Source organism: Accipiter gentilis, chromosome 20, assembly GCF_929443795.1.
Source record: "Accipiter gentilis chromosome 20, bAccGen1.1, whole genome shotgun sequence".
Lineage (NCBI taxonomy): Eukaryota > Metazoa > Chordata > Aves > Accipitriformes > Accipitridae > Astur > Astur gentilis.
In genome coordinates, this window is record NC_064899.1 from 17,792,527 (window position 1) to 17,809,082 (window position 16,556).

General features: G+C 43.3%; 2 protein-coding genes across 2 annotated transcripts in view; one reads left to right on the forward strand and one right to left on the reverse strand.

Moving 5' to 3' along the window:
- LOC126048717 (synaptonemal complex protein 2-like) overlaps positions 1 to 10,796 on the forward strand; it is a 35,644-nt gene extending 24,848 nt beyond the window's left edge. The window contains exons 29-32 of the mRNA XM_049824042.1: positions 173 to 272; positions 353 to 411; positions 891 to 960; positions 2,203 to 10,796. Coding sequence (XP_049679999.1) covers positions 173 to 272; positions 353 to 411; positions 891 to 960; positions 2,203 to 2,262 — 289 coding nt within the window. The 3' untranslated portion in view covers positions 2,263 to 10,796. The remainder of the gene's footprint in view (positions 1 to 172; positions 273 to 352; positions 412 to 890; positions 961 to 2,202) is intronic.
- A 109-nt stretch (positions 10,797 to 10,905) lies between these two features.
- ELOVL2 (ELOVL fatty acid elongase 2) overlaps positions 10,906 to 16,556 on the reverse strand; it is a 55,022-nt gene continuing 49,371 nt past the window's right edge. Inside the window, exons 6-8 of the mRNA XM_049824026.1 lie at positions 15,804 to 15,928; positions 13,557 to 13,691; positions 10,906 to 12,930 (exon numbers count right to left, since the gene is read on the reverse strand). Coding sequence (XP_049679983.1) covers positions 12,802 to 12,930; positions 13,557 to 13,691; positions 15,804 to 15,928 — 389 coding nt within the window. The 3' untranslated portion in view covers positions 10,906 to 12,801. The remainder of the gene's footprint in view (positions 12,931 to 13,556; positions 13,692 to 15,803; positions 15,929 to 16,556) is intronic.

Sequence of the window (16,556 nt, forward strand, 5' to 3'; positions counted from 1 at the left end):
GGTACAGGTATTCATGTGCTCTGTGACATACCTGAGAACAAAACTGCCCTGTGTATTTCAGCGAGGATGTTTGCTTCTGCCTAAAGTCAGGTTTGGTGCTGAAGGGGTTTGTCATCTGCCTTGTGCTGCTGCATACTAAAGTGTCAAACTTGTTTCTGTTCTCCATCACTAGGCTGAGTAAGCTGGAGACCTTCCAGAAGATTGTTGTTGAAGAGCTTGCCAGCCTTGAGAAGGAAACCCAAATGTTGGCAAACATGGAGAAGGATGCAGTGGTGTGTAGGACTTCTCGTGTGCCAGCCGGCGGAGGTTCCCCTTCCCAAGTAATGGGTTTTTTCTTTGGGGCTCTTTTTAGGATTTCTGGAATGCGCAGTTGCTCAAACTGAATTCTTTCTGCAACCAGCAAAAGCAGAGGTATGTGTCTACCAGCAGTCCCGCGTGCTCACAAGTCCTCTGATGGTCGAAGAGAGCACTAGTTAGGCTGGTGTTACCCTCGCTGGTATATCGGGAAGTATTCTGAACTCAGTATGGCATCTCCACTTGGTGTCCATTGATGAAGCCTTTGCAGCCTCATGAGGGTTTTGAATTGGGACTGGGGTGCAATGAGGGACTCTGCATGGGAATTTGTGCAGGACAGGCACACGCTTCAAGAGACCTGTACCAGCATCTGCAACAAGGTGCACCCTCTGGTCATGTCTGTATTTAGGGGTCAGAGGGGGTGGAAGGAGGCGATCATTTCCTATGCAAAAGATACTGTTGGTGCAAATGCTGGGCAAAAAGCTGCAAAAGGGGGAATCCTCAGGTTCATTTTTATGGTAAATATCTCTGTTCAAGTTTCATCAGTAAGAATTAATGCTTCACAGATAAACTAGCCAAGCTCACTTTTCTTCCAGAATTCAGTCTGTTGACTCGGCCCTGGGTGAAACAGCAAAGAGTTTTGCTGACAGTAATCAGAATACAACGGTACGTGCATTATGCAAGCAGCTCTGTATGGATGGTGGACTCTGAGCTGTGGCCTGACTGATAAGTGTTAGAAGTGAACAACTGAAGTCTGGGAGGGGAAACCTTTGGTTAGCTGATCTGTGGGGCTGGTTCTTTGTGGGTCCCCTGGTCCTGATGCACAGAAAGCATTGAGAAAGCAGTGTTTGCCCTGCTAGGGACTAGGGAAAGTGGTCAAAAAGCACTTGCCTAAGGGAGAGGGTAAGGACAAGGACCATCAGGTAGTGATGCTTCTCCCGTATTTGTATCTTGGGGATTCCTTCATCCCAAGACTGGTTTCTGTGTAGTTAGTGCCCCTTAATGCGGTTCTCTTCTGTCACTTTGTCCCACTTGCCCTTGGAGCTGTGCATCCGTGACATCCTGTGGCTAGGAGCCTTGCAGCCTAACACCACCTTGCATGCTTTCTCTCATCTGCTTTTTGGGTCTGGCAACACCTAGCCTTGATGACTCCAAGTCTGATTTGTAAAACCCAAATTTATTCATTGACCTTGTATCCCAGTTACATATTCTATTTCAGTTCTTCAACTCTTCAGACTCTAATCACTAACTTATGCCCTCATTTTAATTCATAGATTAAGCTGAAGACTCTGTTAACTTTGATACAATGCTTAGTTTCCATCTTGTCCACCCCATAACGTGTACATATATTTTTGCTACTGCTGCTGTTCCAGCTTTTATGTGCAGACCTGATGGCTTTCGGGGTTTAGCATTCCTGCAAGGAGACTGATGGATTACTATGATGTATGTCATGCCATGTGTCTGCACTGCACAGAGCTGAAGAAAGCTCCCTGTGTTGAAGGAACAACCGTGCTTGTGGTCACTACAGTAGACTGGCCTGGGATTTTAGAAAAGATGCTGAAAACCAAGAGCTTGTTTCTTTTATCTGTTAAAGCTGGAATCCTGAGCCTTTCCATAGGGAGAAGTTTTCATTATGAGCACTAAGTTGCTTAGGGACATAGACCTTTCCCTTACCAGAGGTGCTCCTCATGAGGGACACCTTTAAAGAAAGGCAGGGCTGAGGAAAGAGCAATCGTGTCATGGGAGCGGCTCATCCTGCAGCATCTTGTTCCAGGGTAGGTGCTTAAGGATTAAAAGGTGAATTTAGATATGCTTGTAGAATCTCTACAGTTTCTGTTCTTATGCAATATAAATGTTTGTATAAAGTTTTGGAATGTTTTTAATGATCTCTTTTTTCCTTCCCTGCAGTATGAACACCCAATGAAGAAGGCAGTAGAAAACAACGTGTTCGTTATTCCTTCTGACTAGCAAACTCCTGAGTTCATTAGAGCTCTTTAACATTTGAGGACCTTATGCAGTGTGAAGATAGTCCTGTGAAGGATGTTAATCTATTTTAAATGGAAAGGAAAAAAAAAAGGAGAAAAATCACATTCTGCTTAAAAAAATACACACTGCTGAGTGGTCTAGTTTTGACCCCTGTGTTGATAACATCAAGTTTTTCTGCAAAATTGGTCCATTAAATATCGAAGAAATAGAAAATGAGCTAAACATCATGATTTAGCCACCAAACTGATTCATATATTGCCTTTCTTTGAGTATTCTGCTATACCTTTATCAAATGTAAAAGCATTTAATGATTGATTCTGAGTAAAATATTGTTCGCATAGGATAACAATCTCCTCATTTCTTTTGAATTGGTGCACTGTGCGTGCCTGTGGGAAGGGACTCCAGAGTCCTGTATACCCTGCATGGGTTGTGTTAGGGGTAGCCTTTCTCATGTGCATCCAGCACTGTGGGAACTGCTGGCTTGAAACCAGAGGCACTCAATTCTGGATTGCAGAAAAAGCACAGAGGGATATACTGGATATTGGCCAGGTACCTGATGGCAAACTGGAGACTGTGGAGGGCAAGAAACTTGGAGCATTGCAGAGAAAAATGGCAAGTGATGCTGGAGAAATTATTTTTAAACCCAGTGACTATTGGCTTCTAAGAGAGTTTAAAGTACAGTGAACAGTGTTAGGATTAGATAAACTAGCATCAAATGTATCTCAAAAGTGAGTAGCAATTAAACCATGCTATTTAACAACATCATCTTCTTTGACAGAGTTTCCTAAATCATGGTTGGTCTTCACAAACTGTCTTTAATGCTGTGGCAGACTTCATATATGCTAGTGCATCTTAGTGAATTTGTGGGAACATGGCAAGTTTCCGAGCTCTGTCTTTCTATGTATCTTATAAAACCTATCTCAGACCGCTGTGTGGGTTGGAGTGGAGGGAGTCATTCCCTGCACACAATGTACCTTCATGACAAAAGCCCACTTCTGCCAGGTTTTGTTTCACCACTGAATGTCCTTTGGGGGGCTGAAACTGTTCCTTCTTGAGAAGATCATACAGGGTAATGCGACCATGAGAAGCTGTGGTTACCATTACATAATCACTCTCTGGATGTTATGCTTATTCCTTTAGCTTAAGTATTCCTGACTGGAGTTGGCATGAGTCAGGACTCCATCTTCATTCATGTCAAGGGATGGTTGGCTCTTCTTTTCTGGAGTAATTTAAAAGAAAAGGCCTCTTAATCCCTGCCCTAAAGCTCCACGTCCACTCACCTGCTCTCTCCTGTTCACAGTGTGAAGGGCTGAAGCTGTGATTTCGCATCCACTACCTTGCATTTATTTCTGAGGGCTGGCCCTGGTGACCTGACTATGCTGCATCCTCCTGATGCTCTTCAGTGTCTTTCCAGCTGCCATCTGAATCCAGTCTCTCAAAGCACTCAGCCAAAGTGGCTCTGTCTTTTGGGAGGTGAATCTGTAACTTCTGTGAAAAGCTCTGTTTGTGCCTGGTAAATCTATTTAGATTTGCAGCCCATTAACAGAGTTTTTGGCATGCTTTATATCCCACTGGTGTGGCGGTGGTATGCTGTGGTTGCACCAGCAGCGTCATTAGCCAAAACGGGCTTTAAGATATCAGCCTGAGTGATCTGAGCAGCCCTTCCTATTGCCTGGCTGTACTAGGTCCAAAATAGAAACACATTTGGGGCTTTTACTACCTGAGTAGTAACGTCAAGGTGCTGGCTCTCGGAGTGTGGTAAGGCCTTGAGCTGCCCTGTTGCTTGTTATTGTAACCCAGAGTTCACGCTAGGGAATGTAAAGGGATGCTTTGTGCAACGTTGCTCCCAGCCCTAAGTACCAAGGTGAGCCTTCTAGTAGTTCCTGGGTAAATGCCCTCATCCCATGGTTTTATGCTGCGTGACCTGGCCAGACAGGATGGATGCAACCAGGACTACCGAGGCGCTTGATGTGAAGCAGAACTAAGAATTGAGAGGGGAGATCCACACTGCGGCTGCTCTTCTATACTGAATTCTGCAAAGCCACAGAAATACCCCGATACCCTGCATCCCTGGGGCATGTGTCATCACCTTCGGGGTGGATGTTGCCTTGGCTGGTTTAGACTTGCTCGCCTGCACCCCCAAGGAGCTTACTGCCCAAAGGGGAGGTTTGAAATGGGAATAGGGTGAGATGCGATGGCTGTCTCTGGTTTAAGTATTATTTTTTTATCTTGAATTTTTTTCAAACCGTGACAATTAATGGTTGCTCTTTCGTTTCTGAGATGTTGTTTGATGGCTTCATTGCTCTCTGCATTAAAGCTGCTAAGGATTTAAGCTTTGTCAGCACAATGGAGTAGATGTGTAGCAAGTCTTGTTTTGCTACGTTTCCCCACCCTTCCTGTGTGTTGGCAGAATGCTCTCTTGGCATCTCCTGTGACTAAAAATTTAGGAATATTTTTTTATCGAAGTACCTTTGCTAGATAATTTACAGAAACAGGACTGATGCACACTGTATCTCTTACTGTTGAATTTCCATGTAACCTGTCACTACAAAGCCTGGAAGCTGGTTGTTGAGCACTTCAGAGGGCATGGATAAAGGAGAAATCAGGATCTATTACTCATTAAAAATTATCATAATATTGTATGCATCTACACTTGCTTTTAACTGTTTTATTGGAAAAATCTGAACCCTAAAAAGCTGCTTTTAGTGATAAGTATGGTAGAGCAGAAACAGATGCCATACAGCTTAGATGTCTCCTATTCCTGCAGTTCTTTTTCTATCCCTTCATATAAAAAGCTTTACTTATTGAGAAGCTCAGCAAGTTCTAGCTTGGTAACTTGCGAACTGCCTGAGCTGGGAGCACATACTGGAAGTTTTGGTTTTTCTTAATGGTCTTTCCATCTGTAGTCAGTAGCTGTTGTGTTTGGAGACAGCATCTTGGACAGCCCATCTCGTACTGCTTCCTGCACTGTTGGGTCAGTCCAGCATGTTTGAGCTAAAATCCCCTGAAGGTCGTAAGTCCATTTGGCTTCTGCAGATGATATTTTGGCAACACAAACCTGTAACTGGGTTACCCTAACATTTCATTTTTGGAAGGTAGGTAGTAGACCTTGGCAGGTTTCCTTTGGATGCTCACTTATGCTCTTTTAAGTGTTCTTTATCTAGATATTTTTTTATTATTTTCTTCCTTTCAGTGTAAATAGATAAAGCTCAATTTTCAACCTGTTCTTCTGAGTCAGAAAAATGAATATGATGGGGATGCTGAAGTGCAAAAACCATGCATCAGTACCCAGAAAAAGAAATGGGAAATACAAAGTGCAAGTTAAGGACAACTGCTTCAAGCATTTTAAGCTCTTAACCAGTTTGATGTTAAACCCTGTTATAACCCCTGCTATCTTTGTCATATCTCTTTCAGGGGACGATGCTGTGCCAAGAGCTTGTTTACCTGCACGTTCTGTATCAATGCAATGATCCATCCAAGGTCTAGAGGGCTACCGTTACCTAGTGGCAAGGCTACATAAAGGCTGTGCAGTGCCAGCAAAAAGGGTGTCCTCTATGGCTGGAAAGGGGCAGAGTGACCATAGAGTGAACTGTGTGTGTTTGTGTTTGCCCTGACCCCAGGTCGGCTTGCCCTGCTCTCAGTAGGGGCTGCTGGTGTGGGCTGGAGTGTGCTGGGACAGGTCCCACTTCTGCAAGTGGTAGGACTCTAAGAGAGTGGTGCACTGGAAAACAGATGTGTTTCCAGGAAGAGCTGAGAGCTATTGTATATTGGAACCAATGGAACCAAATACAGCAACAGAGTCTTTCCTGATCATATATTACAGGGTGGTTTTTGTCTGTTGTGAGCAAGAGTTGAGGAAGCATTACTTATAGTCAGACTGTGAGAGAAGCCCTGTAAAGCTGAGCCTCAGCACATAGCAGCAGCCTGATTTCTCTCCTTTAATTTTAGTGTTCCTGGAAGGGCCTTGGTAAAGCTCATTCCTTCCTCTTCATTCCTTCGGAAGCTACTAACACCCAAAACCAGTGAATCAAACTGAATAGCTTTTTCTCTTCTGCTTTACTTCCCTGTCCTCTCACACATACCCTCTGGTGAGCCCAAAACATCAGGGTCAAGTGTTTGCATGTCTCCTCCTGTGTTTGTGTTTTCAATCTGAAAGAAATTATATTTTTGAGATTGTTTTCTTCATTGTCTCTCCTTTCAGTTTTCTATCATCAGGTCCCAACTGAAAACAATCTGAGAATCAAAGGATGACTTGATGGGTAAGTACAAGCTTTGAACAAACAAGTTATTGCAAGATTAGCTTTGTTCGAAAACCAGGTTTTTTACAGGTAGCAGAGCTGTGTGTGGAGAGTTTAGGAGTTACTAGCTACAGTGCTGTGTGATAGGAAAAAAGTGCTAATTGGCTTGGTATTTCGGTCCAGTTTAAAATTAAGTCAGAAGAGATGCCATGTGTATGGCGTTTCGATGGGCACTGTACGTAAGTTTAGAAACTGCAAATGGACCAGAGGTGGGAGTGTTAGTTAAACGTAGCTGCCCCAAACTCCGGTACCTTGTTGGTGAAATAGCCCTTGTTCTTAACAATCGTGACTCCTTGTGTAGTGCTAACTAGTTAGGCGTGAGACTGTGGAGATATCCTTGTGCCTCAGCTTCTGATGTTGCAGTCTTTACAAAACTGCTAGGTATCAGCCTGCCTCACCTGAAGGAAAAATTGTACCTTGGATCCCACTACAGTGGCAGAGATTATCTATGATAAATGTCTGTCTTCTGATTTGTTTACTGTGAAATATTTTTAAAATCTTGTCCTGGTGCATATTTGGCTGCTTCAGCTTTCATTTACAAGGGTACTAGGTGCTGCTGGGCTTGTGTTTCGTGCTGTGGATACTTGTGGCTGAAGGAAGCTTAAAGCTGCAGTATCTGGTCCTTTTATCAATCCATGATCTTTACTTGGCTGAGGCTGATGCCTAACCAAGGGACTCATTTATCAGAGTCTTCAGGCTTGCTATGGGTATGAGCACTGTTCCTAGGCGCAGGTGCTCTGTAGGACAGAGGAGCTGCTGGCAACATAAAGCTCTTGTTGTGTCCTTTCAGAGGAAAGGCAATGCCCTGAAAGCACATTAGAAAGGTGATTGGTACTACCCTCACGTTTAGAGTATTGCATTACCAGCAGATGAGCTTGGTAAAACATGATAATGGCTTTTTTTTTTTTTCCATACAACAGATTTTCCTTAGTGAATGCAAGTAGTCATGTGGTTGTGATTTTTGCCTGTTGGGCTGGATGAGGTGCCTTCTCCTCTCCCATTCCCCTGGGGTGGTCTAAACATGCTACCAAGTGAAAACATGCCTGACAAACTTCATTTTCAGCTGATAGGATGTGGAAACTGCTTCTAAACATAGCACAAGAAGAGAGAATGTGTACGGGAGGAGAAAAAAACCACACAACTATTTAAGAACTGGCAGTCCTTGCAAAGAAATCATATGCAGAGAGACTTCTGCTTTCCGTGAATGTGGCTTGAAGTGTGCTGAGAACATGTAGTTGCCAGAATCCCTACTCAGCCTATGTGTTTAGATGGGATGCTCCTTGCCACCATCAGCTGTAACAGGTCTTGTCTCTTTCCAAGAGCAATACCAATTTTTTTCTGCCCATGGTGCTAGATACCATCTTTGCATGGTAACATCCAGTACAGGGCTTTACAGCAGCACACAGAACTGCTGTAGCGAAGTCTGAAATTGCTTCTCTTGCAGTTCAACCACTGTAAAAACAATGGACTCGCTGCCCATTTGTGGGTGAGCATGGTAGCCACGGAGCATCTCTGCTGTAACATTTTCCATTTCAGTATCTTAACGCTTTCCAGGTTTCCCTTTGTGGTTAAGCTGGGTGTCAGGGATTCCTTTGCACATGGTTTCTGCTTTTAATGGACAGGAAACTATTGGCAAGTTGTGGTTGAACAGCTCAATCCAGAAATGCTTTTTCAGTGGGAATCTCTTCAGGAAGGGGAAGGATGCTGTATGATGCTTTTATTTTTCTTGCAGTCCAAGTGATTAGCTCACTCATGTGGCACATAGAGAAACCTGATTTTCATTCTCCAGTGAAACAAACTAAACCCCATACCTCCCATCTTTCAGGACAGTGGCTAACTACTAGTCTATAAGCTACGCAGGTACGGCCTGCTGTTAAACAACTCCATTTGCATTTCCACAGAGCAATTTAGCTTCTTCTGGCTCAAATAATGTAAGCCCCAAAAGATTGTCCTGGAAATGGGGAGCTGTGGGTTCTCGTCATCTTGGCCAGTGCAGGGCACTAAATGTCTGTTTTCCATATTCTTGAGCAAGGGCTGTAAATGCAACCCAGTAGGTTGGGTGGAAAGAGAAAAGGAACACCTGCCGCCATTTTATGGTGTTGAGATCCTAGTCCTTCATCCCATTCGTATAATTTTACTGAAAGTGCTCCGAACAGAAATGAAACAAATCTTTCAGAAATAGTTAAGCCTTTTCTCAAACTCAAAATATTTTTTGATTGCATTATGAGGATAAAATCTTAAAAATTTTTGCATACGTTGAGGATAATCTCAGTGCTTCCTTTTACTGCCCTAACTGAAATTCAGCTGCTGAACTGGACCATAGTCCCCTTTTTTGTTGGTTTGAAATAATCATTCAAGCCTAGGTTTTGCCTTTTTCCAGGAAATATGTGTCAATTAAAAGCCTCTCATAGATGCAAAGTCTTCACAGGAGTCACTGGAAATTCACATGCTGTGTTGGCTGCTGATTTATCTGCTTATTTTTGTCAGGTAGAGCTCCCAAATGAGATTTTTTTAAAGCTTTTATATAGCAGAAACAGCAAGCACAAGAAGCTGCATTGCCAGTAAGGAAGTCTGAACCGACTGACAGGATCCCACATCTTGGCGAAGAACAGGTAAACCAGGCTCTCTTCCCCCAGGTAGGTAAGTTTGGGTGGAAAGCTGATGTTTGGTAAGTCGTATCTCCACCGTGTCTCAACTGTGATGCTCCAGTTATGCTTCACTGTGCCCTCATGGTGTCATGTGCAGCAAAACCTAGAGGTGTTTTTGGTATTGTGTGTGGGGCACCACAGAATGCATTAAATTAAATGTGAATAAAAACTGGGAGTCAAACTTGCTTGAACTAATGAGTGGGATGCAATGGTTGTCTTCCCGTGCAATATTTGGAAATTTTTCTCTATCAGAGTCGAGACTGCTGTTTTTACCCATTTATAATAGATGAATCAAAATAATTTCACCAGCCAAAGTCTGCATGGCAAGAGAGCCTGGGAACAAGGAGGTACCAGAGCCAGGATAATTTTAACAAATCTGTTTGGACTGAAGTTTGGGCTGAAGGTGCTTTTTCTCTGATGGAAAACACAAGCTCAGTATGAGGTATTCACATCTACTTCATGTGTCTGAACTAAAATCCAGAGGAGCTAAGGGTGGGAGCCTGTTTTGCCTGTAGAACCACCGTTAAGAAGCAGGACTGTCTAGGAGGGATAGGGATGTTCAGTCTACCAGAGAAACGTATCTTAAGTAGGAAGCGTAAACATGCTGTGTTTCTGCGCTGTAGAAAACTGTTTCCTATCAACCTAATTAGTTTGTGCATGTATATGAGCATGATATGCAGAAATACCACCTGCCCAGTCAATGAGGAGGACAGAGGACAGCCAACAGTTGTACAAAAACCACAGGGGAGCTTTACATCAACACCAGTGAAGGTGGTATGTAAAGTTATGGAGGTTGTTTGTCAGTCTGAGCTGAGTGCCCTAACAACTTTCTGAAAAAGTCTGAGAAAAAAAGTAGCCTCAAATAACCAGTTCCCAGCAATTTGATGCCTTAAAGAGGAGTGGAGACAGCCTGATAGTAAAATTTGTTTATTTACAGTGTTAGGTATTACAGGAAAATCAGTTTAAAAAGTCAACGCTTCTCCTTCTTCAAAGTTGCAGCATTTTGAAGATGTTAAGACAGATCTGAAGAATTTTAAACATACCTGATTCCAGCCTTCCTGGTTGGATCTGCAAGGTGAGACTGTCTTGGTTTTTTCCTTTTTTTTTCTTTTTTTTTTTTTTTTTTTTTCCCCAGCCCTTTGAGTTTCAAGTAAGGCATTTATTTATTTCTTTTTATTTCTTTTTCTTTTGAATGAGGTTTCAACAAAACAAAAGACAGTATCCGTGGGTTTGGTTGCTGTAGTAAACTTTAACATTTAGCACGCTGACGCTGTCCACCTTGATAGTCAAATGCATGCTTTGCCATCAAAAGGTTACAGACTCCACTCGGCCTAAAATCCACACTAGGCCACGCAACCATTTTGTTGCCTGCCTCAGATGCATGGTTCAGCTAGTTGTCTTGTGTGATATCTTGTCAGCTCTTCTGATTCCCTCTGCCTTTACCCTGGTTTCCAGTATCAATCTGATGTCCGCAGAGCTCTGAAGCTCTTTCTTAGGACCACGTACAACACCTTCAGTCAAACCCACTGATTTCTTATAACTTGTGAGTTTTACAGTATCAACCAGAAAGATCTGCAAAGCAAATGTTCTGGAAGGGCCACTGAGAACTAATATATGCACAGAGCATCCAGGCTTTGTGACTGAGGGTGGTTTGGGTTTGGGTTTTTTTTGGTTGCTGCCTTCCCTCCTTATTGAATGTTAAATAGAGCAAAACACTGCCTTTCCCTGTGGCCAGCTTCATGAAGCGGGAGCAAATGTGAATACACACCAGTTAGATGCATGTCTGTGGTGGTGGTGTGAAAGTGTTTGAATATTACAGTTATTTTGATTGCCCAGTTCATGGTGATGCAGTTTAGCAGCCAGGCTGCTCAAACGTACTGTTTGTGCTGCAGCATTTTGGGGATTCCAGTTTTCTGCTGGAGCAGAAAGGTTTTGTCCACATTGTGACAGAGCTGGAACTGGCTGGAGACAGATGGGATCCAATGGGACTTTCAAGCACAATTCAGACTGAACTCTGACTCGAGACACCCTTCTCCATGCCATTTTCTCCTCTTGCTTTTGCTGGACAACCCGTCTGTTCTTCCCCTGTACTGTACCACGTCCTCAGCCCCTTTCCTTCTTATCCACGAGCCCTCGTGGCTGCGGGCTCTCCGGCTGCTCCTGGTGAGGCTGGCTGCCCTGCACCCCCCCCCCGCTCTCTGGGACAAACCTTTCTGCCTTTGCACCTGCAGGCTCTGAGACCCCCTGATGACAGATCATCTAGAGGGGAGATGGAGAACAGTTGGAGGAGCAGGATTTGGGACAGCCTCCTCTCCACATGGGCCCTCTGTGGCTGCTTGGTCCCTCTGCGCTGGCTGGGCTGGGGCGACTCCAAAAAGTGGTTTTGTTGAGAGAATTTGTACCCGCTGGACTGGAAGAGATCAGAACTATTTAATTGTGAAAAAGGGAGAGAAAAAAGTCTGCGTCCACTTTTTAGTAGAGATTTTGAATGGGGCTAAATGAGAAAAGGGCGAGGGCAGATCCCCAAAGCTAACCTTGGGTATTCTTCCTTTCTAACCATTTAAATGGGAGGTAAATGCAGCTAACTGAAGCTGAGAAGATAGTGACTGGCTATTGAGAGATACACCATTACAGCTGCAGACAGCAAATATCTCCTTGCTTTCCCTACAGAGGATTGTGCCTCAGTCCCATCTGTTTCTCCAGTCAGAGACCAGTCTGAATAAGGCTCACCTAGCACAGAAATTCCTATATAATGTGCTTTGCTCATTGCTGAATTCACTTTTAAGACTTTCTATGTCTTCCAGTCTATTGGTATGTGGCATGTCAGTTTGCTTCAAATTAGCAGTGGTTGTATGGGATTAACTTTGTGCACATTTACACTCAAAGGATTTATCTTAATTAAGTTGTTGAGCTCTTATTTCTCTCAAAATCTATTTACTCAGAACTCCTATTAATTTAGCATATCCGAAGTGACTTGTTTTGCCCTGACTAGAGCTCAAAACCCTGTATCATCATGTGATACCATGTATTCTAAATACCACTGGTGTCTATGGGAGGGAGCGTGCTTTGGGGAACGGCTGGGAAGAATCAGAGGGGTATGGTGTTGGAAAAGGTATGATTCTCAATTCCTCCCCCCTGCCCCTTCCTTTTCCCAACCTTGGCCACAGTTTAGCTGAAAGTGTTGGGTGCACTGTGAAGCCTTGCCTCAAGACCTCTTGCACGCACAGAACGTGCTCACTGCGTTAGTCTGAACAGAGTCCTAACCTGTTGAAGGCATTAATGGGTTTATCCATCAAGTGTTTTATAAGGCGTTTTTATGTCGTCAGCATTAGAGATCAGAAAGGTTTGCTTTTTCATATGAGAAAGACCTTGGCTGCCTTTGTTCCGATGGTGGTGATCAACAGGACAAGTAATTCTACTCATTTGGTTAAAACCTAAATAGCAGTACATTAATAAGTGTCTGGTACAAAGAACTGATAAATGTAATCAAATAGGTTTTAAGCTAAAGCTCGTAATTCTGTCTTTTTTCTTCTTCTTTTTTTTTTTTTAGAAAAAAATCATAGGAAATACTATACTTATTGTGCTTTCTTATTGTTCAGAAATCCATTGGCAGCAGCAAAGTAGTCCTTATGGAAACCGTTCTTGATTTCTGTTGTGATAGGGGTTTCCTTTATAGCTGTTCTTGAAGGTGCTTTCCGGTATGTCTATAAAAGCAAAATCCAAAGTGAATACTTGGATTTATTTAGTGCCCCCCAAGCACTACTTATGGTTAACTGTAAAATGAAGCTGTCTGGTGGTTGTTGATGCAGATGTGTATATTCGTTTCAGACTGCCTTAAGGGAACTGTATTATTTTCACTGCCGTGGGTGATATTACCTTACTAGTATTACTGTAATACTTCTTGATGTCAAAAGAGACTTTAAGCCTTTTTCACTAAAGCCCTATGTGTGCAGGCAGGCTGGAGCACTCCTTACTAAAAAAGGCTGAAATAAACAATGCAAAGACAGAGCTGCTTGTTTCCTTCTTCCAAGGAGGGAGGAGGACTCAGAAAGTTGCTGCGCAGAGCAAATTTAGACTTAAGTTCTGAATGTGGTACCTGACTTGCTATACAAGTGCAGAAGAGCTGAGCTGCAAGGGGAGGTCATCATTACTGAATAACTGCCTCTTGCAGACATTACTGTATCTATCATTCTTAGCTGACATATATATTTTAATACAAATGTATTTTAAGTACTGATGCTTATTCTACATGTAAGTTCATCAAGACTGCTATTGAAAAAATTATCCCCCCCAGCACCTCTTGTCAGAGAGCTCTTGGAAGTCTGCTTACCTTAATGTAGAAGTTTATGAAGAGAATGACCAGTGTGGCCATGTAGGAGGACTGGAACATGAGGCAGCCAAATGGGAATCCACATGGCTTCACAGCTGCACTAAGTGTATGCACAATAGTGAGCAGAAACTGAATCTGTGGAGGAAAGATCATGCATGAGTATTTGCTGAGAAAGGGTTGATGCTAGCTATATCAGATATAACAATGTCGCCTAGTCCTGCTCTTTGAGTACTCTTGAAAACTATCCTTTCTGAACCTGTGAATGTACTGTGAGGGTTAATGGAGCTATTATGAAATTAAAAAAACCCTAAGGGGTCAGAGATTTCTAAAAATTTGAGTTTATAGGCCTAGTTGGCAAAACAAAAGTGCTTTATTTTTAATTAGGGGTGGTTCTATCTTCTAGACCGTGTCATGCCAGGGAATGTTGGCTCTGTTACTAGGCAGAAACTCGAGAAAACTCTGAAGACTCCAGGCAATAGTTTTAGAAGTCTGAACAGAAAATGGAAATCCCAGGTCTGAGGAGAAGTTCAGGTAGGCTGGCAGTTGCATTAACAGAGTTAAGATGGGGACAAATGAAGCAAAAATGAGCATGCCCTCAATCCAGTGTACTGGGGTGCATTTCAAACAGGGCAGCTTCTTTCAACTGCAGGGATGGTCTCAGCTCAAAGAAGCAGCATTTGCTAAACACATTTCTACACAGGTATTTTAAAGCTTACTGCAAATGTCTGAACTCCCAAATAATATTAACAGGCCCTAAGATAAAAAAAGTGAAAGGAACTTAATTTCATATCAAGCCTTGTATTTTGTTGATAGAAGGTTTTGATGTGGCTCAGCTCTTTGGGTACAGCAACTGCTGGAGTAGAGTTTTAGAAGTCTGACAACTTCTGTCTTGTCGAAGAGTTGGTTTACATAATTTTGCATTTTGTAGTTGTACCGTGGTGTGCTGGGTTAACCTTGGCTGGCTGCCAGGTGCCCACCCAGCTGCTGTCTTAATTCCTCTCTTCAGTAGAGTAGGGGGAGAAAATGAGATGAAAAAACTCATGGGCTGAGGTAAGGGCAGGGAGGGTAATTGGTAAAGCTTACTAATTACTATTACAGGCAAACCAGGCTTGACCTCAGGAAGATTAATTTAATTTCTTGCCAATTAATAACAGAGAAGTATAGTGAGAAATAAAACAAAACTAAAACCACCTTCTGCTACGCCCCTGTTTCTTCCCAGGCTCAACGTCACTTCTGACCCTTATACTTTCTCCCCTGAGTAGTGCAGGGGGATGGGGAACGGGGGTTGCAGTCAGTCCATATTGCTTTGGCTCTGCTGCTCCTTCCTCCTCATGCTCTTTCTCTCCTCCAGCATGGGGTCCCTTCCATGGGAGACAGTGCTGCATGAACTTCTCCAACATGGATCCTTCCCACGGGCTGCAGTTCTTGAACTGCTCCACTGTGGGCCCTTTCTATGGGGTGCAGTCCTTTGGGAACAGACTACTCCAGTGTGGGTCCCCAGCAGGTCCTGCCAGCAAATCTGCTCCTGCGTGGGTCCTGCCAGGAGCCTGTTTCTGTGTGGGGTCCGCCATGGGCTCTAGCTTCCTTCAGGGCATGTCCACTTGCTGCAGTGTGGGGTCCTTGGTGGGCTGCAGGTGGAGATCTGCTCCACTGCGGTCTTGCATGGGCTGTGGGGGGGACAGCCTGCCTCGCCATGGTCTTCCCCAGGGGCTGCAGGGGAATCTCTGCCCCTCCTCCCCTCCTTCTGCTCTGACCTGGGTGTCTGCAGGGCTGTTTCTCTCACGTTTTCTTACTCCTTTCTCTCAGCTGTTCTGCAGCATTTTTTACCCTTCGTTAAATACGATATCACAGAGGTGCCCTCAGATTTGCTGATGGGCTCAGCTTTGGGCAGGAGTGGGTCCATCTTGGAGCCAGCTAGAGCTGGCTCTGTCAGACAGTTTTTGTAACTTTTTAATCAGTCTATTTGCTGTGATTAAGCGGTGTCCATTTTCTATGCAAAAGATCAAAAATAATGGAGTTTTATGGACTCTAGAGTTTCTACTGTGTTGTATAAAATATTTCTGAGCGTTGTTTCCTCTAAGTTACACGGGGCTGCACTAGTGACTTATTCTGTATGATAGCTTTATTATATTTGAATTCTAACTGGCTTAATTCTGCAAATGACAGTGTTATCTATCAATCATTTTGCCCTCCCTGGCATTTTGAAGGATTTCTAATTGTTAAGTTGAGAGTAAAATAAATACATACCAATTGTGCCTGAGTGAGGTATTTCTTCCACCAGAGATACTTGCGCATAGAAGGGATGACTGACAGTCCATAATAAGAATACATAAGCACATGGATAAAGCTATTCAAAGTGGGTCCAAAGAAACCTATAAAAATCCATCAAGGAAAACATTTTTATATACCAACTGCTAAAAAGTGAGAGAGGATATTCCCAGTGATGCGTCTTGCACGTGGTAAGTCTTCCCTTTGTGCATATCCTTAGCTAAAGACATTCTTGATGTGAAGAGATGCTGGTTTAGGAACAACTGACAAACTGAGTGATACTTCCTAGGGGGGGTTTCTCATGCTGAATATTTGTATTTTCATCCTGTATTTTTTGTCTGTTCCACTTTTCTATTCTGTAGTTTACAGGACATTGCTTTTGTTCCCCTCCCAAATGTTATTTCTGTGAATTTCTCCGTTATCGCTGTAAGCTTTAGACACCACTGTGGGTGACTGTGCTGCTGGTATCACAGCTTAGGACGCTGGGAGGCACATGCTCTCCTGCTCCCTGATGCAGTAGTAAGGGCTTTACTCTGAATTAAACTAGCCTTGCGTGGCTGTGTTTGAGCACTGCTCTCTCTCTTTTTTTTTTTTTTTTTTTTTTTTTTTGTGGCTCTTCTGCTAAACGCAGATTTCCAGAATTTCACCCCAGATAATATCTTGCCACTCTACTGAGCTACACTTAGTAAATACTAATTCTAGAGCAAATGAGTTACCCTCTGTACCTTACAG